Source organism: Falco naumanni, unplaced genomic scaffold, assembly GCF_017639655.2.
Source record: "Falco naumanni isolate bFalNau1 unplaced genomic scaffold, bFalNau1.pat scaffold_378_arrow_pat_ctg1, whole genome shotgun sequence".
NCBI classification, from domain to species: Eukaryota; Metazoa; Chordata; class Aves; order Falconiformes; family Falconidae; genus Falco; species Falco naumanni.
The window spans coordinates 1-26,584 of NW_024427467.1; the positions used below are offsets into that span (position 1 = coordinate 1).

General features: G+C 45.9%; 1 protein-coding gene across 1 annotated transcript; it reads left to right on the top strand.

The window, feature by feature from the left end:
- Positions 1–291: 291 nt before the first annotated feature.
- LOC121082163 (heat shock factor protein 5-like) lies at positions 292–22,673 on the top strand (the record flags this gene model as incomplete). Its single annotated transcript, XM_040581503.1, is given in 9 exon segments — positions 292–551; positions 553–600; positions 603–828; positions 3,592–3,966; positions 7,189–7,286; positions 12,285–12,633; positions 12,636–12,802; positions 17,497–17,656; positions 21,918–22,673. Coding segments are annotated over 9 exon segments (1,751 nt in total), but the record flags the coding sequence as incomplete, so codon positions are not given.
- Positions 22,674–26,584: the final 3,911 nt, after the last annotated feature.

Below are 26,584 nucleotides of genomic sequence, written 5' to 3' on the forward strand. Positions count from 1 at the left end.
TGGCGGGGCCGCGGGGGGATGGCGGGGCCGAGGGGGATGGCGGGGCCGCGGGGGGGCCGGGCTGCGGCCGTGCCGTGCCGAGGGACCGGGTGCGCTGCGCGGAACCAGCGCCGCGGCGGGGCTGAGGGCCGGGGGCACACGCGCGCGGCGGGCAGCGCCTCGGCGGCGGGGGGCACGTGCCGTTCGGCGCGTGGCGGGGGAAGCGTGAGGCCCGCGCGGTGGCGGCGGTTGCGCGCGGCGTTGGTGCACACTACCGACACGGACGCGTCGCAGCAGCCCGTCCCCGGTCAGTGCCGAACACCTTCCCCGCCAGACTGTGGCGGCTGGTCAGCAGCCCGCGCTGCCGCTTCCCCGCTTCGCTGGGTGCCTCCGGCCAGGGGCTGCTCATCAACCAGCCGCTCTTTGGGTGCGAGCTGCTGGGCGCCGGGCCGGCCGTCGCCGCGCAGCCGGGTGGCGACGGGGCAGCGGCAGCCGCCGGTTTCAGCAGCTTCATCCGGCAGCTCGGTCTCTATGGCTTCCGCAAGGTGGGGATGTTGCCGGGGAGCAGTGTGGGGGGGGCCCGGGCCTGGGCCGGGCCCAGAGGGTGGACAAGGCAACGGTGGCAACTGCACCGGGCCCTGCATCACTTCCGCAGCCCCCGCTTTTGCCGCGGCCGCCCCGACCTCCTCGTCCACCTGAAGCGCCTGACGAAGGGCAACAGGGCGAAGATGGCAGCGGGCCTGGCTGTGACCAGCCGCCCACCCAACCGCTTCCAGCGCTTGCTCAGCACGCCGCTGAACGGGCAGCCGCTGCCTCCGCCCTCGACGCTCAGCAATGCCAACAGGCCTGGTGAGTCGGAGTGGGCCATGTGGGGTCTTGGTGGGTTTTTGAGAAGCGCTGGGTGGCATGGGATTTGAAAATCAACGCTCTCCTGAGGGAGAAGGGTTACCTGTCCTTGCTGGTGGCATCTCAGTTCACCTGGTGTAGGGAAGCTGTTGTTGTTTATGCAGGTAGATCTGCTGCCAGTAAGCATGAGTAGCATGGTTCACATGTATTTCAGGCTGCCTGTAGACTACAGTACAGTCTCTGTTGCGTACTACACTAAGAACACCCTTGCTCGATCTCTGGAGCTGGCACAGCTCTACCAGATGCACGTTACTGCTTCTTGCCCGTCAGTAAGGATGCCCATCAGTAGGGATGCTTAATAAGCTGTCATTAAATGTGTGTGAAACAGTGAGTCATGTGAAGTGGTAACTAGAGCATCCTGTTAGTTTTGTGCAAAGGAGACAAGACCTGGTAGTAAGATTTTTGTCTGTTGTCTCCTGAAAAAGAACTCACAAGCTACGTAGTTTTTAAAAGGGATTGCATGAGTAGGTGAGAGCTAATTAGAAAATAATACTGCTGAAAAGCCCTAGAACGTGTTTTCTTTCTTTCTAACCCTCTTTGAGAGGATCTGAGTTTTCCCAAGACAAGTCTGAGCCCTCAGGATTATTCCACAAATTTTGTATCGGCCCTAAAGCTTTGTAGTTGGCGCTGTGTAAGGAAGATGTGAATATCTTGCTTTGCAGTGCTCTTGGGCTGCTGCCAGAAGAGCACTCCGGCTTCCCATTCCCTTGGTGGCATGTTAACTGTCATCTTCCTTGCAGCTGATACAGCAGCGTGTTGGTTCAGCGCAGTGATCGGAGAAGACTTTAACAGCCTATTTGTGGCTGGCTCTTGGACCCGGGTGATGCACCCCATGGGTGCAGAGCTGTAAGGTGCGGTGTAGGAGAAGCGGCAGGACTGTGCGACCAGGAGAAGGGGAGAAGCAGTTGACGGTACTGCTCTCTGCAGCACCGGCTGGCGTTTAGAGCAGAGTAGGGTATCCCCATACTCTTGGTTACTGTGTCAGGGTAGGAACTGTCATCTAATTCAAGTGGTGTTTTCCATGATGTGTGTGGAACTGCACGTGCAATACCAAGAAGACAAAATGAAGCATCTGAGAAGGGATGGAACTTATTTCAGTAGGGAGGCTAGGAAGCATTTAAACTAATGATTTGATGTTAACCTTGTTAAGGCTAAGGTGAGTCATTGCAGACTTCAGTGACATGTGGTTTGTCTGATGTAATGCAGACCATTGGTAAAGGAAATTATGAGAAAGAGATGACTCTTTCATTTTTTGTTCTCTGTTTTTATGGCTGCAGTTTCAGAGTTTTTGCTCTAGGAGTCTCATTTTCTAGAAAGACAGAACAAGGAAAACATTGGGGTTTCTGTGCAGTCAAGTTCTGACGGGCTGACAATGCACTGTGCGCTCTGTACTGACTGTTTAGGGGCACGTCTGTTCCCAGTGTCTTGCAGGGTGTAACGCTCTGTTAAACATTCAGGAACAATTCCTGGACAGCAACTGGAGGTTGGTAACTTGGCATCCCGTGGTGTCTTGTTTACGTGTTAGAACTAGATAATCTTCATGTCCCTATCCAAAGGTAAAATATAAACAAAAGAATTTTCATACCCCTGCTCCTTCTCTGTTTATAAATGGTGAAAGTACTGAACAGGAAATAAACGGTCCTATACATTAAGTCTTAGCAAATCTTCAGGGTCAGCTGGTATTTATTTAGTGATTCTTAATGGTTAAATGTGAACTTGCAGAATAATGACTGTATGTTAGTGATTTCTTGAATTAGTTTTCATCAGAGGAGTGCAAGAGGTAAATGTGAGGCTATTTTTAAAAAAAGTCCTTTTGAGTGAGAATTGGAAACTACAGGTCTGAGAAAGCCTGGCTTCTAGATCAACCCTATTGACGTGAACCGTCCTGAAACTCGTAATTCTCCTGGCTAAATGCAGTCCTGCAGGGGAGTCACAAATGCAGTAGTTCTTGCAGAAATCAATGAGCACAGGCGTTTGCGGTGTTACTGTCAGTGTTTCCACAAAGTCACCGAAACGGAAATTGAGCTGTCATGGTATAAAAGCAAATACCATTTCATGAAACAGTAACTGTCTGAGAGAGGAAACTATAAAATAATAGAGAAGAATAAAAGGACTATCTAGGAAATAACAAAATGGCAAAGTCTGGGATATTTTAGTCTGCACTGAACTAGTTGAGCTGACTGCGAAAAAAATTGGCTTTGAAATTTTTTTCTTGACCAAATAAATTACTTGTAATAAAGTACTTGCAAAGTCCTTTGGAGGATTTTGACATTGCCCTTCCCTTAGCTGTTTGTGAGCTGTCAGTAGTGGAGTTTGGTCAAATCTTGCTTTATGATGTCCCTTTTTTAGAATGTATTGTCTGATTTAACACACCGTACTTCAAAAATTGCTTTTGTTTGGTTTAGTAAGTTACTACACATTTTGATTTATAGCACATTTCTAAATATGGGTAACTCGTTACTGCCAGTTTAAGGAGATTGAATGCTACGCAGACACCTCTGTGTTGGCGCTTCGCTCGTGTGCCACACAGCAGTTACTGCTTGCTCGGGTCTAAGAGTACAGTCTCCTTTCTGGATTAAGTACGCTGGAGCAAAGGTCGTCTTCCCAAATCATGTTGTAGAGCCTTGGCTCCTCATATTGCCTTTCTTTGCCTGTGAAAACTCCTTTCCTTAACACTTGTTTCGCTTTATTTTGTACCCACTGCAGGACTGCTGACTGTAGGACAGTTTCATCAACTTTACGGTCAAGGTGTTTTCTCTCCTTACTCCTACATGGCAACCTCGTGCCAAGCCCCCAGCACTTTACCAGCACAAAGATTAGATGCGACTCCAGTCCCTTCCACTTGGATCCAGCAGGGACCACTTGGGTTGCTGCCAGGGCAAGGGGCTTCCCCAGCTTTTCCAGATAAAGGGGCTGCCTTTCCTGTACTCCAGACACTTCCAACAGGAGCCACGTACACACTCCAGCCTGTGGCTTCTCTTCCGCCACTTCAGCAAGGGACCCAAAGCGTTGCCACATCCATTGCAAATTGCAGCAGCTCTGCATCTTCAGTGCCATGCTCAAAAGCCTGCTATCCAAGAGGTATGAAAAAAAATGTCTGCATTTGCTTTTCAAAAACAGATTTTAAAGTGAGACTTTCAAATATTTTTCTACAATACTCCGCCATGTGTATATCTCAAATGAGAACTAGAAAGTGTCAAGTCTAAAAGGAAGATGGACCTAAAGCAAAAGGAGTTTCTGTTTGGTATTCGTGTCCTTCCTCCAGATTTTGTGTGTCCCCTGGTGATTTTCTGGATAGCCTTTCTGTTGAGGTGAAAGGGCGAGGAGAAGAACATTTGTCCAAAACTAGTCGGTGTGAGGCTAGCTTTCATTTTTGTTTTTTTAATTAAGCAAAACTTGGACAATGATATTAAAGCACTGAGACCTTGTTAAGAAGTAGTATCCTAGGCCTTGGTCTCATGTTTTTCCCGGTTAAGGTTTTAAACTCAAAGATCAGTTAAAAGTATTGTGCAGAACAGGGGTCCTCAAACTTTTTAAACAGGGGGCCGGCGTGCGGATTAGATGGCAGGCAGTCATCTGCGGCTGCTTGGTTTCCCCCTCCAACCCCCGGCGGGGGTGGTGGTGGTGTGGGGGTTCTGTAAATACGGGGGGCTGGATTGAGGACCCTGGGGGGCCATATCCGGCCCGTGGGCTGTAGTTTGAGGACTCCTGGTGTAGAATATTTCATTCTGCTCATACTGTTTTTGTATCTGAATTTTTTTTCTTGCTTAGCTTCTTTATGTTGTATTTTTTGATGCACTGAAGACTAGAAAGTACAAAAGTCTTGGCTCCTTTCTTTTTTCTAAATTATTTCTGCCACAATTGTCAGTCTCACTTAATCACTCAATTACAAAATAAATCAGTCTCACTTAAGTGTTTTTATTCTTCAGAAGAGGAGTTGAAGCAAATTACTGTTCTTTTCCTTGCCCTTACCTTGAATGGGAAAAATCACATGATAGGGTATTTTCTGGGGAGTGGTGGTGTATTTGTTGTGGGTTTGTGGTGTTTTTTTTAATTTCCCTAAAACTTCTGAAATTCAGAACAGTGATTCTTTCCTTGAACAAACTAAAGCTCAGTTGTTATTCTTTCCTTCTGCCTGCTCCTCCTTTGGCAGCCGCACCTTCACAAAGACAGCTATCTATCCCTGTTTAGAAATCCTACACGGTGAAATCATTAAATCTTTTGTGCATCTCTTCTGAGACCTCTGCTGAGAACATTTCAGACAATAATCAACAGTTCCCGTAACGTCATTTTTGTCAAGGAAGGGTTCTGAGGAGCTGGGCATTTCTTGTAGACACACTTAAATGTTTAAGAGACAGGCAACTCCTGCCACGTGCTCCTTATGCAGAGATTACTGTGGTGGCCAGAGTGTGCAGCCTGCCTTACCAGATGCTAACTATTAAGTCTTCTCCCAGGAGCAGGTGTCCTGAGAATCACAGAATGGTTTGGGTTGGAAGGGGCCTTAAAGATCAGCAAGTTCCCACCCCCCTGCCGTGGGCAGGGACACCTTCTATTAGACCAGGTAGCTCCAAGCCTCATCCAGGATACTTGCTTCATTAAGGTGGGAGGTGGTCCCCGCTTTGTGTCTCTATTGGTACAGAGCATAGGCTGAAACTCATCATGATGAATTGTAGTTGTCTCTGTCTCAGCTAAGGCCCCAGCCCTCTCCCGTAGTCAAGGGAAGGAAAGGGGCGTCTCGGGTGCGATTCACGTAGCTCAGTTTAGAGTTTGTCTTGGGGTGAGATTACTGGTGTCCTGGAAGTGCCTGTTTTGAAGTACTGCCTGCAGGGGAGCTGAGGGAGACCAGCGTAGATTTAGACATGAATATGGAGATCTCTCTCACTGGATGACGCTCCTTTTGCTTTAAGTTTAAAGGACAACTTGGCTATGTTGCTCAGGTAGAATCTTCTGGGGTGGGAGGTGGGTGTGAGAACGCAGTGAAAACATACCAAATTTTGCAAGGTGTAATCAAAACTAAAATACAGAAACTTAGGGAATCTGAGGCGTTTGAAACCTCCAGTGAATTAATTAGCGTTTCTGAGAGTGTAAGTGACATTTCACTGGAGTATGATAAATCTTTTAATTTTCACTGTCACTCTAGGACTGTCTCAGTGGTTTTACTTCTGTGCCTGTGTATCTCTTAATCTCTCCGCTATCCTTTCTTCTATATATTATAACATACAGAATGCTGAAAGTGTGTTTCTTCATATGTCCACATGAAAAAGTCTGGTTTCCTTCATCATGAGAGCACAGCAGCAAGATTAGTTTGTTTGGAAAGTGATAGTTAACCTTAAGATATGTATTTAGTAAGTGAGAGAACTAAAGAATGTATGTTCAATCTTATTCTTGACTCTATTCATTTCACTTTTGAAGTCCCATTAAATGAAATCAAAGTAGAACTTTGTCAAAAGATTTATTTTTGTGTGTATTCAAACTTGTTTGTTAACTTCCGTGACAAAAAGATTTCCCTGGTTTTTCATTATGATTCTTATTGAAAAGTCAGTAACATAAAATATGCTCATGTAAGTCTTTTTTTCCCCACTAGCCTTAGACCATAATTAGTTTAAGGATTTAGTTCTGTTTACTTTCAACTATCTGCAAAACCTTTGACAGTAGTAGAATCGCATCAAAGAAATGCGTTGAAGCTTTATTATCTGAGAGTGTCTAATAATGAAAAATCAGTCATGGAGACCATGTGAGACATATTAGTTATTGGTGCCACCTGACAGTGCAAATCCAGTCGCGCCTTTTGAATGCATCTGTGCCTGTAGGGTTCATTTACATATGAAGACCTTTCTGGTGAGTGGTAGTTTAGGAGTAGTCATGATATTCTTCGGAATGATACACTCTTGGTTAAGATAATTCATTTTCTTTGTAAGTCTTAAAATTCACATGGTCACAAGTGTGTATGAACACCTAGGCTCAGCTATGTGAATACGCTTTCTGTGGTGTATTGTGACAAGAAACTCAAGCAGCCAAATCAGAGAGGTGATACTAAGACACAAAAGACTCTGATTATGAAGTTTCTGCATGTATGTGTGTGTGTTACCAATTTTACAATATATGTTTTTAATATATCTATACATATCTTAAATATTTTTAAGGTTAAGAAATTGGTCTTAAAATGACTTGGGAGGTAACAATAAATTTCTGGAATGTCGTTTACTGTGTGATTATTGAAATGTTTAATCAAAGTAAGCAATAGAGCTCTGCACACCAGACACAAGTTCTTGCAGTCTGACAGCTGTGTTTGAATTCTTGCAGCCACACCGCAGAGTTGTTCAGCAGCAGCCCACACAGATCCTCTGGCTGGCTGTGCTGGTCCTGCTGCTTCAGCGTGCACCCACGACAGCTTTGTCCAGGTGAGCGTAGCCTACTGAAAGGAGGTGAAAGCGAAGGAGACTGTATGAATGAACTGCAGGTTTGTACACTTGTGAAATTAAGGACATAAATTTGAGAATGGATCTGCTTGATAAAGTGAAAGTGATGTGGTTTACAAATACCTATTTCAAAGAACCACTGAATGTTAAACGGGTAGTTTTGTAATTCAGGTTAGGTTTCAGGGTAGCAGCATAGTGGGTGTCCTCATCAGTGGAGTGTTTTTGCTTGACTTCACCAGAATCACTTTTAGTTAATGAGCCTGCATTTGTATTTGAAGAATGTTCTTGCCTGGACAAAAAGAGACTCTTTAATATTATGAAAATACTGAGAAGCAGCTCCACTTCTTTGTCCCGGACAGCTTCCTGCAGTCCTGAGTTTGATTTGATGAACGAGAAAAACTAAGGTGACTTTGTGGAATGGGCCCCACCTCGGAGATCTCTTATTAAAGATAACTCCAGTACTTCCTGTAGATGCTTTATGTAATTTTAGTGGAAACTGCGCCTTATTTGGAGGGCCTGGCTTATCAGATATCAGAAGATCTGAAGTAAAAATGCAAGAGCTTCCTTTTTTATTACAGCATAACGCATATACTTTTTTCCCCTCACAGAGGACAAGCGAAGCAAGTTATGCTTATGCGTGTTGAAAAAGGGTTGACCTACCCAAGCTTGATCATCCAGTTTCCTGTCTTGCAAATATCAACCTTTCTCTTTTATTCGTGACTTCTTTTAAAAAATAAGCTTATCCAAGATGGGCAGGTTATGGCCAGGATAACACGTTAGCGTAAGGCTATAAATAGCCAACAGCCAGTCATGCCGTCGATATTGTAGTATTTATTTTTCGCACAGTACATCTTTGTCCTCTCACTTTGATTGTGAGCTGCTTTTTTCATCCAGGACATGAGGATCCGTCTGAGCGATGGGCAGTCACAATTAAATAGCTTATCTCGGAAGGCCGAGATCCATGGGATAGTAAATCATTCCAAAGGAGTTGTCAAAGGTGGTGTTGTGGCTAGATTGAAGGATAATATACAGTGTCCAAAGGGTCTAGTAAAAATCAGTTGTTTGGAGAAGCAAGTCCGTGGGCAGTGTGTGGAGTCAGAAGAGCTTTAGGCCACTTGCTAGTGGTTGCTTTGTTTCCTGGAAACCCCCAGCAAAAAGCTGCCGAGCATCTGGGCAGCCTGCGGGAAGGCGATCCTCTGCGTGAGAAGGCCAAAGGCGAGCAGTGCCCTGCATCAGTTCCACCAGGTCAGTAACCGGCTGTCTCTGAGCAGGGTAACACAGCTATCGTACCGCGTGGATCAACGGGACTTCTTGAGATTTCTGAGTCTTAGCATAGCATAGGTCATTTCTCCTGGAACGTGGTGACAGGCTGTGCAGGTGGTACAGAAGACAGCAGTTTGCCTGCGGTTCTTGCTGAGCTGTGGGGAATAATCAGTTTGCCTTTTGTGTGTTCTGGGGCATATACTTCCCCAGACTTCTGCTGGGGGATGTGGCAAGCTGCAGTATTGAGCATCGGGTGTATTGATCATCCATCAGTAACCACTTGCACAAATCCTCAAAAGCGATAAAATTCATCAGCCCTGGCTGACTAAGCATTTTTATTTTTCTTCACAAAAAATAGAACTATTGCATGGTATGTTTCCTATCGTTCCACTCAATACCTTCTACCAGTTGCAGGAATTCAGTGCAATGCTGTTGAAGCGTGGTTTGCGGGGCGCTTTAGGCTGTTTGGTCCCGCTGTGTGCTGCTAGGTAGGAGTGGCAAAGCCTATACGAAACTGCTGGACCAGTCCCGAAGACAGCGAACCGTATCGGCACGCTAGTAGTCAGCAAGCTGGTTACCAGCCCCGTTTCTGTTGGATCCAGACGGTGCTTTGTGGTCTCAGAAGGAAAAGCGGGCACTCTTGGACAAGGAAGCCTAAACCTTGTGCTGTTCCTTACTGGGTCTTGCAGAGAGCATCACTCTTAAGTTTAGGAGAGATTTAAGACAGGTGGAGTTTCTGGGTCTTGGAGGCCAGCTGCTGGGCTTGTACAGTACACACCTGAGCTGCTGAAAGTGTTAGGTGACCCTGACTGGAACACGGGCAGACCAGGCCCGTAACTAACTGGTTGGTTGGCTGCAGTTTGCTCTCCAGAAAAAGCTACAGAGAATTACTGTGTGGAATGGCAAGGGGACATAGGTGGTTATACCCAGACGTGGTGGCTGATGGTGGTGTATCTCACCAGGTTTCTGAAATCGGGGTTTCGGAGGTTTGTATTACACTCTCATCACGGTTGGTTACAAAACAGGGAGCTCAGGTACAACTTCTTACCCATTTTTCATTTGGGTTCTCTTAAGTGGGGTTTGGATTAGTGTGATGAATCAGTATCCTTGGGTAGGAATGAGTCTTTTGAGAGACCTCCTGCTATCTTCTGCAACAGCAGTGCTGGCAGCTCACAACCATTAGCTCAATACTTCCCCGCTGCTTTATCATAGATGTGAACCGAGGCTACATATTGGATTTCAGCGATTTTTTTAAATATTTTTTTTCCTGCCCCCACCTCGTTTTGTTTTTTTTTAATGGCAGCCCTGCTGTTTGATTATTGCTATTACCGTGGTTATTAAGCTGTCGGTATTTCCTTGTGGAACTGAAGCGAGAGGTAACGGGAAGAAATAAACATGCAAGAAAAAAGAAGAACTTTCTGACCTTAAAAGCAGTCCTAAGTAGTTTGCTTTTATTTGTAATAAGGAATGATAATCAGCCATGTTATTTCAAAAAGAAATCGAGTCTGAACTAATTCCGATTGCCCAAGCACTCAAGCCAGATTTGTGTAGTCCTAGCGGTCCCTGAAAAGGTGTGGTTGTGCTTTAATTCCTGCACACGCTACGCTAATCTTATAAGTGAAATGCCCATCTTCTCTTTCACCACTTCTGCTAAGTCAGGCCATTTTTCCTCTTGAGCTTGAATGACCAGCAAGCTATTAGTCTTTCAGGCCCTGACTTCTCAATCTTTTATCGGTTTTCCTTGTTTTGTTGCTGCCTCCCCCCATCCTTCTCCAGGTGAACTAAAAGGATTTAAATTGTACCTTTGCGTGGCCCCTTTCTCCTGTTGGAAATACACACGAGATCCTGTAGTGCATCCAAGAGGACAATATGTGCTGTAACAGCTTCAAGCTGAGGCCCCCTAAGAAGAGGCAGAAAAAGATTCAGTATGGGTGGGTTGGTTCATTGGTTTTTGGCAGGGATGATCTTATTCCTGGACGGTTTGGTAATCCAGGTCTTACTTAGAATCCTGACTACTTATGACACTAAACAAGCAAAGCAACAGAAATGAAACACCTTATTAACATTTTAAAAGAAATAGAACTGAAAAAAAAATCAAATGAGAGGAATAATGTTTGAACCTATCTCATAAAAACATAAAGGTGGCTTAGCCTTTAATGAAAAGATTTTGCTTAACAACCTAAATTCCTCAAATTCCAGGTTTTATTTCCCCCTCTGTTTCCCCCCACCCTCCACAGTTTGTGGCTATCTGCAAACTGGCACATCTACACGAATCCACACTAGGACTTGCCTTCACACACCCAGGAGACAGGATCTTATCTCTTTGTGGTATCTCCATCAGGGAGAGACCAAGTCCTTCACTGGCATTTGATCTGATACGGCTTTCCTAGTAGGTGATCCTGTAGCTTCCTGTTCTCTAATTTACTCGTCTCTGGAAGTAGCTTTTCATTAACCATGACCTCAGCTAAAAGGTCTAAGGATAGTCAGGCACTAAGGACTACTCCTTCATACTGGATCTCTTCCAAAAGAAGGCTGTATTTTAAATAGACCTGTTTCTGTTCAACATCATTGTATGACTTGTATTTGTCAGAAGAAATGACCCTTCTAGTGTCCTTTGACTGAGTCACCTCCAGAAGTAGCAGTACAGACACTGGCTGTTAAAATGTCATCTATCATTTCACTTGGGTAGGACTTGCTGCTTTGGAAAAACTCTTTCATTGTCTTCATTCTGTTTTAAAGGTTATTCGATATATATGAATGCTACTAAAGAAATCATCACTGGATTGCTGATTGTGTCCTGTCGTCCTGTGATGTCATTACAGTGAAAAATTTTAGTAGTGTTCAGACCTGATCTGTGATGGCAAAGGCAGAGTCTCTGTAGGTTCTACAAGAAGTGTTTCTGACCTGAAATTCTGTCGGGTTTTTATGCCGATCGATGCAGACTTTGAGTTGTGCCTCTGTGGGACACTGTCATGACCGGAGAGTCCAGATGTGAGGCTGTGACAGGCAGGGCAGTTTCGCAGTATTTGCTTTCATCGGTATTTGAACTCCCACTCATCCTGGGACTGGGGCGTCCCTGGGGGGCACCCCTTGTGTAGATGTGCCTATGGACAATCACTTGAGGAGGAAAATGGTATTATTGGTTAAGAAGCGGTGAGTTCCTCAAGTTGTGTTGTCCATATGCACATTTACAGCATATGGACCTTTCTCTTTTGCTTAAAAATGTTGTGGGTTATACTGATTTTTTTATACAACAACAGGAATGCTTGAGTTTCAGAAGGAACTGAAAGCAGGTGGATTTTCTCTCTCATTTTCTATTACGCATGTGGCACGTGAAGAGGGTGGTTCTAGTGTACCCCCACAGGGCCTACTAAGACCAGAAGTCTCTGATTTGAGTGCTTGGGTATATTTAACACCTGCGGTGCAAAGGGTGTGCAGACAATGCATCTGCAGGCATACACCAGCTCCTAGTAAGTAACCTTCTCTCCAGGATAGACCATGAATAGAAGAAAGGAAACATGCCAAGAGTAAGGTGGTTAATGAAAACCAAGACAAAGCAGTAGCTTTTTTCTTTTTTCTTCTGGTTAAACTTGCTATTTTAACTGAGAATAACGGACAATCTTTCAAGCTTTTGGATAAATGGATAAACAGAATCAATACACATCCTGTCACGGTAATGTTTTGATACAAAAGTTCACTGCATTTTGTTTTTTCCAGAATCCTCCAATGCAGTCATCTTACGAAGCTGAACTGATGCCGTCTGACTGGCTATGTAATATATCTGAAGAAAACAGGAAGGCAGAAGTCAGTCTTGAAGCCACGTTTCAGGTTGCCGCTGAGGTGCGTTCATCATGCAAAGCTGAAAAGGTGGCAGTGGCACCTGTAGAGAGCCAGTATTCGACCCTGGAATTTAATGGAAATCAGGCACTGCCTGTTAATAGTTACACACCTTCTTCAACTGAGGAAAGCCAGCTGGAATGTCTCACTCCTGTAACTTCAGACACATCATTTCTGGTGGAAGCAGATGGAGCACTGGATTTGTCTCCGTTACAGCCTGTGACATTCTTTGTGCTGCCGATACCACTCTGTCTATAGAAACTGCTGCTGCTGCTACAATACTACAAAAACTTCTGACCACACAGGAAGCAGATGAAAAACGGAGCAAAGAACCAAATCACCGCCCAGCTGAGTTCTCCCTCGTGTTTTTTCAGGAAGAATTGTTCAGTCCAGAGCAGGTAAGGGGTAAGGAGAGGTAAACCAACATCTTTCTTGAGCTAACTATGTTTGATAGTAATGCTAGGGTCTGGACCGATAGCTTTTCAATATTCTTGCCTGCTTAAGAACTGAAGGCCTCTTTAATTAAGCTTTTAATGGACAGTGAAGGGTTTGCTTGGTAAAGCAAGATATAAAACAGAAGAGGGAATGAAAAAGTATCCCATGTTTCCCATGTTAATGAGCATGACATGTGTCAGCCTGTTGGCCGAGTTAGGGTGCTCATTTGCATGGGAAACATGCGTAGTGCAGGTGTATTCGTGGTGATGAAGTGGATGCTTTTTTAGGTTGTAACATACCATCTTTAATCTCCAACAAAAAAGAGTATTTTGAGAATTTCTGCTGGAGGCAGGTTTTTGCTTAAATTTAGATAAACAGTTAGATTGTTTCTGATAAATAGTTGTTAAGTTCTGTTTTCTGTGGAAAGTATAGTTTATTGACATTTGACTGGTATAAAGCATCTTCATTGGTTTATACTTTGTGGTGTACAACAAGCTGTAATTGTACTTCGGTGTACCTGGTCTTCCCGGTATGTAAAATTGTAAGTCTCATGAGGGGTGAGGGGCATTCTAGATGTTACTCTGTTAAGGCAGCAAATGCGTGCTCTGCTTTTTTTTTTTGTTTTGTTTTGAAAACAAGGTAAGCTCAGGAGATTGACTGCATCTGTTTCTGCTGCATGAGACCTACCTTGCATGTAGGCACTCAATCTCATTTTTGCGTGTGCATTGAAGCTACTGTTTTATTGTTCTGTCGGTAGCTTGACGCCTTCACTGAAGTTTCTAGATCGGAAATCATCAGCTGGCGCAAACCTCCCATTGTTGCTTTTAGCATTATAAAGATTAGTCCTCTTCCTCTTGGGTATCTTTCTAGAAAGGGATGTGTATTCTGATCAAGCCTCTGCATAGCTCAAGCCTAGACTAGACTGTTCTGCCCAGTACCGTGTAGGGAAGAGCACATCCCTGTGCTAGTGCATAGAGTTGGCAGTACTCCTTAATTGGTGCCCACTCATTATATTAAGTGTTGACCGCACTTTAAATGTTGTCAGTTTTGAGAATTTTTGAACTGCATTTTTAGAATGATAGGTTGTCCCTTGTTGAAGGCCTTTGGAATCCGTGACCCGAACTTCCTTGTCAAGAACTGGGGGAATTAAGCACATGAACCACGTAGTTGTTTGGGAGGGAGGTTTTGTATATTTGTGAGAATCCTGATGTTGGTCCTGGACTGTAACTGGTTAAATAACTGGCCTCATTTTTTTGAGCAATTGAAAAGCAATTCAGGGAATGTTCAGTGTTTTGTTTGACAGATTCCCTGTTTCTGTTAGAACTACTCTTCAACTAGTCTCCTCCTCCCAAACTCGGGAGAGGGAAGGTTAACTTAACACCCTGCTTGTCCAGAGCCTGGGGTCATGGCAGGTGCAGAACTCTCCAGAGGAGGCTTCTGTGCCTGTACTCCTCACATCAGGCTCCAGCACAGTTTTCTTCCTCATCCCTGAATCTGGAAGCACTCAGGCTTTCAGTGCCTGTTGGTACCGTGTGTTTTAGAGCAAGCTTATGACAGAATAGTGGACGTGCACAGAAGACCGCTCTATTCCTCTCTATACAAGCAGAGGGGGAGCAAATTCCTCCACCGTTCATACAAGAGCATCAGAACAGCTCTGCTGGGTCAGATCAAAGGTTTGTCTTGCCCAGCGTCAAGTCTCAAAACAACAGCTGTAACCTGATGTGTAGGGAAGAGCAAGAACAAGGAGCGCAAACAGAGCAGGGCATTCCTGCTTACACATTCCAGCTACTTTCAGCCCAAAGACTTGTGATGATACCGTGTACTTCATCTCGGGTTTCTGCTCTGTGGACTGAAGTCAGCCCTTGAAACTGTCGGTTTTAGCATACGGGACCTTTTGACCAAGCTGGTACTGTTCTGTTTTCTGTTCCGTTCACAGTATTTCCCAGCATTTAATTACTCTTGTGACCAGCACTGAGCCTTGAACTGTCTTCTTCATAGAAGTAACAGTTTAGTAGAAACCTGCTTTATTCTGCTTTCCCGATTTCCTAAAAGACAGCAAATTAAAGAGCAGCTCTTTACATGAAAATAGTTAGTACGTTCAACAGTTCAGATCCAGCGTTGTCCTCTCAGCCTCAGTCAATTTCTGTCCTAGACTTCTAGAGAATTTGGCCTTCAATGGGCATCTCTTATTCCACTCCTACTCCTAAGAAATGTTTTATTTTCTTCTTAAAGTGGAAATAGAGCATTTCTGTAATGCTTGATCAAGAGGAATTTGCCTCCGATTTCGTTCAGTCTCCTTGGCAGCATACCTATGTGAAGGCTGAAACGCTTGCTTTCTTTGGGGAAGGTTAATCCAGCAAACCCCATTCATGCGAGTTGCTAATTTTAGTGCCTCAGCTTCCCATCATGGTTCCAGCTGGGTACAGGTATAGTCCAGTCAGTGTCTCGTAAGTCGTGTAAGTAGTGAGATGCAGCAGTTTTGGCGTTTTTCAGTAACTGAAGTGAAAAGGCAAAACTTTCACGTCTGTCAGCTTTGGTAGCTTTGCTTGATTCTCTGCCGAACAATGTTTCGGACTCTGAAGTTGCAGAAGTATTAGACCTGAGTGGAGGGTCTGTCCACAGGTGCGGTGAATCCATGGTCAGAAACATGCTCGCTTAAAAGACCAAACAATAAAAAAAAGGGATAGCTTGGGAACCAGACTTGTGTGGGCTAGGCCGATGCTGTTAGGATGAAAATGGTATTATTACCTATTACATTAGATTACTGAAGAGTTGGTGTGTAAGATTCTATAAACACAGTGATAAAAGAAATCTGAAAGGGGTGCTGTGCAGTATGACTGCTCTTCAGTTTCCACACACGCAGCTGTGAGGGTTAAAATTGGACACAGCATTGGAAGTACAGGTTCACCAGTGAGGGGGAATGACATTTCCTCAGTTTGCTGGCCACGCTCGTCCCGGTGTAGCCCAAGGTGTCGTTAGCCTTACTGGGCACTGCAGCATCCCCAGGTCCTTTGCAGAACTGCTAGTTAGAGTGTCTAGACTACTCTCACCACGTAGGCTAGTAACAGTTTCTTAATAATGGCGATCCCAATATGCATGTTATTTGTTTTTTCTTTATCAGACACTGCAATTTGGTTTCTAGATCCCCTGCCTGGTATTGCTTTTCATTATTCTCTTCTTTTTAAATAATGAAGTTTGCAGAATTGTTTCTAGAGCAGTTGTCCGGTGGAATATCCAGTTTAGAATGCTTACCTGAGAAATCTTCCCTTCTCTCACTACTTGATGAAGGCTGCTCACTAATTTTTCTAGAACTTGCTATTATGTAAATGTCACCAGGAATAGAGAAGTCATCATCACTCGTGAGACTTGGATTCTAGCTGGTGAAGGCAGTGACCTACAGCCTGCCTTCCTTCTTTGTTTTTGTGCCTGGGAAGGGGTTGTGGTTCAGACATCAGACAAAAGGCACTGCTAGCCACGTGTTTTTCACGTGGCCTTGTTAACAGTACTAAAGCAATACATCCAGACAGCACATTTCAAAGAGGAAAAAACCGAGTCAAATGGGTATCCAGCAAGTGCAGGAGGTGTGTGGGAGGGAACTAGTTCTCCCTGGAGTACTCCATTACTGTATTTGCACAGGCCTTTTTGAATGTTATTATACAACTTTGTCAAGCAATGTATGTGTGTTTCTATTGATACGTATACACATAGCCTGTTATATACTCAACATTGAGTAATGACAGACTCAAGGTGGTGAGCGTGATTTTTGGAAAGACTATCTTATTACCAAGTGTGACCCCTTGTCTTCTGTAAACTCACACATAATGGTTTTCAAAAGCTTTTTTTCCCCTTAATAGAAGGAAACATTGCAGGCTCTGAGCAGTCATTCATCTTTAGGTTATTGATGGATGAGATATTTGCAGAAGAGATGACTATTCTAGAACAGGTGATACTGTGAAAATTTTTCTGTCTAAAGGTAGATTCCAGGTGCTTAACTTTGGGCCTGTACTGCCTCAGTGAAACAGAAACAGAACTTGGTTGTTCGGGCCTTTTTTTTTTTTTTTTTAAGCTACAGGTTTTTGCCACATGATCATGGAAATGTACCAGTTTACCAAATGGTTGCCTGCAAAATACATGTAGAGCAGCAGCAGAGGGCTCTAAAAAGCAAGCAACACATTATAACTTAATGTCTTAACGACTGGATGGGGTGGGGTGAGATTCCCAACCAGAAATGTGTGGTTCACATGTGGTTCTGCATCACACAGCTCTGTCAAGTTGTTTGAGCTAGATCTGTCATTATTATTACACGTGCTGGTAAGAATGAGTGCACCTGTATTTCTTGTAGCTAGTTTAATAACTGAGGGAAAAGTTCAGACTGTGGGGACATGTACCCTAACTTTGTGTATTCTAGTTTTCTGATCTCATATTTTGCTTAATAAGATGTTTTGTAAGAGGTTGTTTCAATTTAGCAACTTTAATTCTGAGTTAAAAACACTATGTCAACTGTCTAGGCAGCGTTCACCACCTGTTAGATGCCCTTTTGGAGTGGAGAAGAATAGCTTTTATTTTGTTTTATTGGTTTTATATTAGTTTTATTATAAGATAACATTGAGTGATCTTTGGTTTTATTTCTTTTGTTGTTGTGTTGTGTTTTTTTAAGGAGAATACTAGTGTTAAAAGTGAATCCAGGACATCAGAGACGGAAGAGAGACAATTCACTTCAGGAGCTGAGCCTGTGAACGAATCTGTAGAACAGACAGATTCATCTGTAAAATCTTTCTCCCGGAAAAGACGCAGTTCAGACACAGGCAACTCTCTCGGTAAGAAAGATTCTACGTTTTCTCAGAGATTACGGTGACAGCTACTCTGAAACTAACTATTACAGAAAGGGGAGAGTAGAAGAATTTACTTGTCTGCCGTGTAAGTACCTCATTGTTCCTTCAGTTAAAATACTAAACTTGTACAACCTCTTAGTGTACTTACCAACACACTTCAATAGAGACACTTATGCTAATTACTCTGATGTGGGAAAGGGTATAAATTATGTAAGTAAATAAAACTTGAAGTTCTGGGAGTTGTGCCAGAAACCTGGATGTCACAATGTTGAGATTAAGTCCATAGATGTGTTTGCTGGAGGGCGACAGTGCTGTGAAGGAAACACTGAGTAATGAGGTAACTATGGAAGTTCCAGGGGCAAAAACCACCGAACTGATGAAGCTAGTGTAGAAGTCTGAACTCTTTGTCTCAGATCACTGAATACATTGTACCAGTCTGGTAGTGTCCTGAAGCATGTGAGAAAAACAAGCCGCAGAGTATCTGAGGCTAAAAACTTCACAAATCTAGTAACTGAAGGGAAAACCTAAATGTCCACAGATTAGAGAGACATAAGAGGACACAAAAAGTACTTGGGATCCATTCTAGAGGGGAATTTGGTTCAGCCTGCAAGTCTCTAAGAGGCTGTTTCCCTCACAGCTGTTCATCAAAGAGCCGATGGTAGAGTTTGAAGAGCTGTTGCTCACTTCAAAGGGTAGTTTCTAGATTCCAGATCATGATGCTAGTTAATAGTTCAGCTCATAATGCCCATCACTTTCAAACATTTAAGTAAGGAATAAAGTCTTTCTGTCAGGAAGCTGAGAAAAAAGGTGGGATGCCACCTTGAAAAAAGACAATTTTTGTTTAAAACACATAATCGAGAGTTCTTGTTCAATTACTTCCTGGTATCACAGATAACTAGCAAACTTCTCAGCTTTCATATCTGAAGCAAAACATCTGCTTAACGTGCCAGTTGTAAAGTTATGTACAGGAACATGTTGGAAAGCATCCCCATGGGATTGTTCCACAGGGACGAAACACTGTTATGCTAACGCTAATTAGCAACAATTGGCATAGTCTGCTCTCTGGGAAATGTGACGGTCATCCAGGCCTGCATCTCCACGGTTGTACCTTTGAGGCTTGGTGTGCGTGTTAAGGGTAGGGATAGACAGCACAGCTGAGCCAAACGTGATCAGGCTCAAGCTAGCCCAAAGTCAGTTGGGTGCGTGATAGAAGCCTCCAAGCTGGCGTAGCCTGTCGGCTGCATGTCAGCTGTAAGCCTGAAGCAGGCAGGCTCAAGTGCAAGCTGACTTCTGCTGCTCTGACTACACCTTTGTCTGTCAGCACCTCCTGTCCTCTGTGAGACTTTGGAAACAACTTCTTTTTTAATCTCTCTGTGCTAAAATGCATCATGATGATTTCCAGGTGTTTCTTGGCAACTTGCCCTCTGAGTGTGATGGAGTCCTCTCTGTTTTCCTGTTTTCCTTTGGGCACTCCTTTGCAAGTTTTCTGAGCCTGCACTTTGATACATACACCCTGCTGTGAAAAAGGCTCTTCTTCCATCTATTTCAGTAGGCTGGTTTTTTCTATGTTAATGTCACTTTTCTTTAACATCACTTTTCTTTGTTACGCGGTGACACCAAGGTCTAGATACCACACAGCGAGAGCCAATATAATGTGGTACATTTCAGTGACTGGGAGCAGCTCTGAGCCCAACCCAAGGTGTTAATCTGTAAAAACGCACCAAGAATCAAACCCGCCTTTGTGGAGAAGGCATTGCTTCCCTCCAAAGAGCTGGACTGGACTTCTTTGCATTTCACAGCTGTTCTGTAGCAAGAAAAGACGAGCGTCCTTTCACTAAAACACCGTCCCCAGGGTTTCCCTCCATAGCTGCCAGCCCATCTCTGCAGCACCATAAATCACCGAGATGGGTTATCTGCTTCCTTCAAATGGAAAACCAATGTATTTAACCAGCCTTCTCAGCTAAATTCTCGTTTACCAGTTTTAAGACCATTCTGCCCAGCAGAATCTAGATGAAAGGTGTCTCTAGTTCATTGTCCTGTCTCCAACAGTGTCTTCGGCATTTCTGTACCATTAAGCAGAAAAGGCCTCAGTAACCTTCAGTTGATTTTTAGAGTCCCTTTTTGAAGCTGTGCAAACATTTAGCATCCACTGTGGGTTTTGTAAGTTAATGTCATTAATGCAGATTAACTACACAGCAGGTGAAGAACCCTCCTCTTCAACTACTTCTGAGTCCTCCCGGGAGCCAGAGTCTGCTACAAAGGGTGCAGAACTTAACTCGGCGCTAAGATACATCATTGCAAATGATTACGGGCTGTGTCGTCTGTTCCCTTCCCACTCTTTTTCTTGAGAGGCGATGGGTATGGTGCTCTAGCTCCTGCCGTGTTTATCACACGGAGGTGCAAGGAATAGTTCACCTTTCAGGGACTGCTTTTTTTCAGCCCCAAGCTCACTCTTAGGACATAGATTTGAAGGTGCTGATGATGCATCTGCTTTTCCCACTACTTTCTAGCTGAGCTCGTCTGTTAAAATGGGAGTTTTGAAATAAATCTGTCCGCTTTTGTTGGCAGCATACACACTTGCAACAGGAGTCCTTTTGGACTTCACAAAGGATTGAGAGGAACTCTGTAAATACTTTGAGTCTCCTTCCCCATCTCCTCTGCATTGTGCTCCACAGGTACACTCAGCTAGTGAGCACAGCTGTACTGGACCTAATATCTGCGGCTTGTGCTTCCTCTTCTAAAAGAGCACGGGAGAAGGACCAGATTCTGATGGGAGGAATTTTTGTTTGCAGCCTGTCTTTCTGGAAATAGGCATCTCAGAATGGAGCAGGGGGAATTTGTTACTTCTGGATTGAAGCATTTAAGCTGATGCTGAGACATTAAGGAAAAAAACTTTCTTTCTCGATGGCTGACCATATATTTTCTGTGAGTCGTCTAGTCCTGCAAATAATCTGATGACTGTCTCTGACTTTTTTTCTTTTTTATGCTGCAAAGTGCCCTAGACATTTACCACCCACTGCCATGCCGCTGCAGTTGTGTCACTGTGTGTTCTCTCTCATTCCCTCCAAGGTAAATAGATATCTCGGTGCAATTGCTACGGGCAAATCTTCACTCAGGCAAGGTCTCCCATGCTGTCATCTGTTCCCTTGAACTGTTTCCTGCACCTTCCAGCCAAAAATATTGTTAATGTTCATTTAGTTTTCCTATCCGGTCACAGTGAGATCTCTTCCTACAAAGGTGTTAAGAGTTAATGTGGGGACAGGCCTGGCCCTGAGCTCTCGAACATCTGTGTGAAGCCCAAAGCAAAGTTGCTCTCGGGAGTCCGAGCGGCAGCTGCTTGCTCCAGCTCAGTTGCCATTACCTTGACGTCATTATATATTCATTGAAGGCATTTCAAATTGCCTGTCCTGGCAGTCTGCTCTTTGGGATGAGTGGGTGTCATACCCTGTGTCTTAACTTGCCATAATTTAGAGGTGCATTGTTACAAGCCCCCTCATTTCTCCATCCCTATGCATTTTCAAGATGTGTTCCCAACAGTCTGCTTTGGCAGGAGGCAGGTGTCAGAAAGTGCAAAAGTGGTGCCTATTGGGCAGGAACTCCGTAGTACAGAGAACGAACAGAGGCTGGAAGATGTGAATGTGTTTGTTTAGAGGTTAAATTTCTTGTGGGTGACGTTTGCAGTGGTAGCGCTGTTGTGACTTTATCGGGGTACTTGTTCGCTTTCTTGACCTGCAAGATCTGGCCATACGTGGGAAGTATCTCTGTTTTGCTGTGGATCGAGGTAACTGTCAAAAAAGGAGCCTCTTGTCTGTCCTCTCTGTGAGGCCACGAGTTTTTTCTGGGATCCTGGCGCTGGCTGTGGGGTGCTTGGAGGCAATTGTGCCTTTTCTGGGTAAACAAAGGGATATGGCACAAGCAGGTCAGGCCTTTCTGTAGATACTGCCCGGGGCTTATAGTAATTAATGTTTGGCTTTTGGTATCCATGGTGGCAAAGGCATTTCTAAATAATACATACTGAAGAATGGGAGCACTTTTCTTATAATCTGCTTTGGGTTTTTATATTTAAATTTTTGAAAAATTGGAAGAATTCCTGTTTCTTTAAACAGTAGGCCTCAGGTGATCAGGTTATAGTCTGACATTGAAAGCATATTTTATAGTACCTGATAGAAATGCAATTGCTCTGTATGCTGCCAAGGGAAACATATCCGAGCACTGATACGTGCTCAGTATTCCCTTTTCTTCCTAGATCTCCGTCTGCCGGTGGATGTACCTCGGAAGCGGGGGTGCTTTCTGGAGGACGAAATAAGAGAGTGAGAAGTGGGTGACAAATGTGCAGCAGCTGCCAGCTGGATTCCCCTGTCAGACTCCAGCAGCAGTGGAGCTTTGCCCACAACAACCACTTTGGATCATTTCAGCTGTGTTTAAAAAAACCACCAAAAAACCTCCAACAAAACACCAAAGACCACACACAAAAAAGCCCAAAACAAAACAACAAAAAACCAACAACAAAACCAGCCCCACACCACTCTATTTTTTGCTTTCTTTTTAACTTGGTAGGGTATTGTTTAGTAGGCCTCTTTCATTACATTTTCTACCCGTCAAGTTATAAAGCACCGAGTGGTCAGAGTAATTAATACGAAGTAATTCCTTAGCTGTTTGTATTCTTTAGATTTGGAAAGTCTGAACTTTACAGGAACCCTTAAACACTTTCTCGAGACATCCTTACTGGGAAGCAAATGGGTTTTAGTGCTCTGTTAGGAATCTGTTTCACTTATTTATTTATCTATTTAACGTTGTTGGGAGCTACAGTATGCTCGGCATAGGTGGTGGTTGGTGCTCTCGCTGTCTTTGCTTGCAGTCGTACCGTGGCCCTTTACTGGGGATCGTGTATGAAACAAAAGCATTGGAAAGTCGCAAGATTCTGGGTCTGAATGGGTCTGAGATTTCAGGAGAGCAGCTAAAGGAAAGATGAGCTAATTTTCTAAGTGATTAACCAAGAAACCTTCTTGCGACGAGCGAGGGGAAGCAAGCAGCCGACTCAATATGAGTGATAAAGCAAGCTTCAATTTATTACGGCGCGATTATGTCTCATATACAGTTCCAGTTAATTTATGCCTACAAGTCATCTGCTAATTGGCTAAGCTCTAAAGGGTTACATTTTCATACGTCCTCCTACTTGCGGTTTCTGCGGATAGCTAGCTACATATATTTTTTTCTCTCTTGTCTACGCGAATTCCTCAAAGTTATTTACAACATTAGGCACAAGGTCAGTGCCTTTCTCAGCTTCCTTATCAGCGTGCCTCAGCACAGCTGCAAGGCCTGCTTCAGCTAACTTACGCTAACTTTGTTTCACAAAGATCTTTAAGGGAGTCATGGCCGTGATCACACAGCCATTCTGCAACATTTCCCCCTTTTTCTCTTTGCGCAAGCAAAACTTGTGCAGTTACACGCTCGAGTAATTTTCGAATACAAGAGAGAGCACAGCTTAAACATACGAGTGCAATGCTAACAATTATTACTATAAGCAACACACTTTACAACAGCCCTTTTAAACTACCAGAAGACCGCCCTAATAATAGAGCACCATAACTTTGTCCATTAATTATCAGAGGTCCTCGGACACGAGTTGCAATTTTTTGTGTTCGGTTGTCAATTAATGTTGTATCTACTGCTGTTGCCAGGTCCAGGCCGAGGCTCCCTCGGGTGGCGGGTTGTAACACGGTGTCTGTCGATAAGAGTTGGTCATGTCTCCTGGAGGGGGTGTCGTGAAGGTGACAGGAGTCGCGATTGGGGTCGACGCGCTGCGGCTCCTCGCGCTCGGTTTCTCGTTTCCCGTCTGCCGACAGACGTTGGTCTTGTGGGTTCCTTGCTGACAATTTCGGCACCACACTTGACGTTGTCGACATCGGTCACGGGTATGTCCTGGCTTCCCGCATCGATAGCAGAGGAAGTCTCGGCGCGTGGTGGTCACTGGCTTCGGGGGCGCGGTAGCCCCAGGGGGGCGCAGAGGCGCAAGCGCTGCAAATGCCTGACTTTGGGCTTGCACTAAATCTCTCCCTACTGCTTGGATTGCTTCCACTAGCAAGGCTTGCTGACCTACTGGCACCCGACTCATTCGCTCTAGCATTGTTTCTACAGAAGAATCTAAGGGCAGGGTTACTAAAATGCCTTTGGTGTCACTGTTAGTATTCTCCAGAATACATTGGCGCAATAACGGCCCTTTCATAAAGTTAGGTGTATCTGGTGGGCTCACTGTGGAGGCCTGACTCATTCACTGTACTACGTAACTGACTTAATATTTTCCAATCAAAGCCTCCCAGGTTCCCTGTCTTTCGTTAGCGGCATTCATCTGATACGTTACAGGGAAAGCTTGTAGGGGGTTGACTTGATCAGCAATATAAAATATTCCCTGAGCAGCCGCTTCTTGTGCTATTTTTTGCCAATTAATGTGCGTAGAACGCACCAGTTTCTTTACTGTATTTTTTTTGTTCCTTTTTTTTTTTTTTTTTTTTTTTTTTTTTTAGAATTTTGTATTGACTGCCCACTGCTATTTTCTTCCTCAGCAGCACTTTCGTCAGATGTGTCCCCGCCCTCTGGCCCCCCCGAGGCTACTGTGCCGGAGGGGGGGTGGGGGGGGTGGAGGACACGAAGGGTCTATAGGTGGTACAGTGGGCTCTGTAGGTGGTACAGAGAGCACTGTTTGTGATAAAGAGGGTATTGGAATGTGATTTTCACATGGCATAATTTTTCCTGCATTAGGATCTGCGCTTGCAAGTCGGCTTGTTACTGCCGCAGCAAGGCGCTTTTCTGCTTGATATCTTTTTATACAATTAGTTACTTCACGCCATGATTTCATCAATTCTTTTGCTGCCTTATCGTCATCTATAACTAAGTCCCACAAGCAGTCCCTAAACGCACGCCACTCCTCTACTTCAAACATTTTTTCGGGGTCTGTAAAAAACCCTTTCGCTTTTCCCATAGTAATTAACCTGGCCAGATCTTTTAAAGGGCCTACTCCCCACTTTTCTAAAAAGCATTGTAAAAGAGCGAGTGCTACCTCTTTTTCCATAGCGCGCTTAAAACAGTCCTTTTCCTTGATTAAGATGCAGCCTTTTCTCTGGGTAGACACTCACGGACGGCGAACCTTTCCTTGATTAGTCGTCGGTTCAAGCACGGATCGAGTTACGATGCCTGCATCAGTCGATCTTTGCTCCCTGGTCGCTGCTACCAGTGCTTCTCCGTCCTCGCTGTCCGGTGGAGAACAAGGATGGGGGGTCCTTTGTTCGGGCGCCACTTGCGACGAGCGAGGGGAAGCAAGCAGCCGACTCAATATGAGTGATAAAGCAAGCTTCGATTTATTACGGCGCGATTATGTCTTATATACAGTTCCAGTTAATTATGCCTACAAGTCATCTGCTGATTGGCTAAGCTCTAAAGGGTTACATTTTCATACGTCCTCCTACTTGCGGTTTCTGCGGATAGCTAGCTACATATATTTTTTTTCTCTCTTGTCTACGCGAATTCCTCAAAGTTATTTACAACATTAGGCACAAGGTCAGTGCCTTTCTCAGCTTCCTTATCAGCGTGCCTCAGCACAGCTGCAAGGCCTGCTTCAGCTAAATTACACTAACTTTGTTTCACAAAGATCTTTAAGGGAGTCATGGCCGTGATCACACAGCCATTCTGCAACAGGTCCCTGGTCCAAGCCGCAGGGGTCCGCTCCCGGGGTCTTGGCCCCAGTCCCGGTCCGAGCCGCGGGGGGATCCCGGTCTCGATCCCCAGCCGTGGGGGTCTCGGTTCCGAGGATCCCGGTCCCGGTCCCGATCCGCGGTGGTCCGGGTCCCCGGAGTCCCGGTCGCGGTCCCGAGCCGCGGGGGTCCCGGTCCCGAGCCTCGGGGGTCCCGGTCACAGGGGTCCCGGTCGCGGTCCCGAGCCACGGGGGTCCCGGGTCCCGGTGGTCTAGGTCCCAGTCCTGAGCTGCGAGAATCCCGGTCCTGGTCCCGGTCTCAGTCCGAGCCGCGGGGGTCCCAGTCCCGGTTCCGAGCCGCGGGGGTCCCGGTCCCTGGGGCCCCGGTCGCGGTCCCGAGCCGCGGGGGTCCCGGTCCTGAGCCGCGGGGGTCACGGGTCCCAGAGGTCCAGGTCCCAGTCCTGAGCTGCGAGAATGCCGGTCCTGGTCCGAGCCGCGGGGGTCCCAGTCCCGGGGGTCTGGGTCCCGGTCCCTGCTCCGAGCCACGGGGGTCTCGGTTCCGAGGATCCCGGTCACGGTCCCAAGCCGCGGGGGTCTCGGTTACAGGGGTCCCTGTCCTGAGCCACGTGGGTCCCTGTTCTGAGCCGCGGGGGGTCCTGGTCCCGGGATCCCGGTTCCGAGTCGCGGGGGTCCCGGTCCCCGGGGTCCAGAGGTCCCTGTCCCGCGCCGCGGGGGTCCCGGTCCCTGGGGTCCCGGTCCGGGTCCGAGCCGCGGTGGTCCCAGTCCCCAGGGTCCCGGTTCGCTCCCGAGCCGCGGGGGTCACGGGTCCCAGTGGTCCAGGTCCCAGTCCTGAGCTGCGAGAATCCCGGTCCCAGTCCCGGTCCCGGTCCGAGCTGCGGGGGTCCCAGTCCCGGGGGTCCGGGTCCCGGTCTTGATCCCCAGCCGCGGGGGTCCTGGTCCCGGTCCTGGTCGCGAGCCGCGGAGGTCCCGGTCCCGAGCCGCCGGGGTCCCGGTCCCGTCCCGAGCCGCAGGGTGTCCCGGTCCCCGGGGTCCCGGTCGCGGTCCCGAGCCGCGGGGGTCCCGGTTCGAGCCACGGGGGTCCTGTTCTCGGTCCCGAGCCTCAGGGTGTCCCGGTCCCCAGGGTCCCGTTCGCGGTCCCGAGCCACGGGGGTCCCGGGTCCCGGTGGTCTAGGTCCCAGTCCTGAGCTGCGAGAATCCCGGTCCTG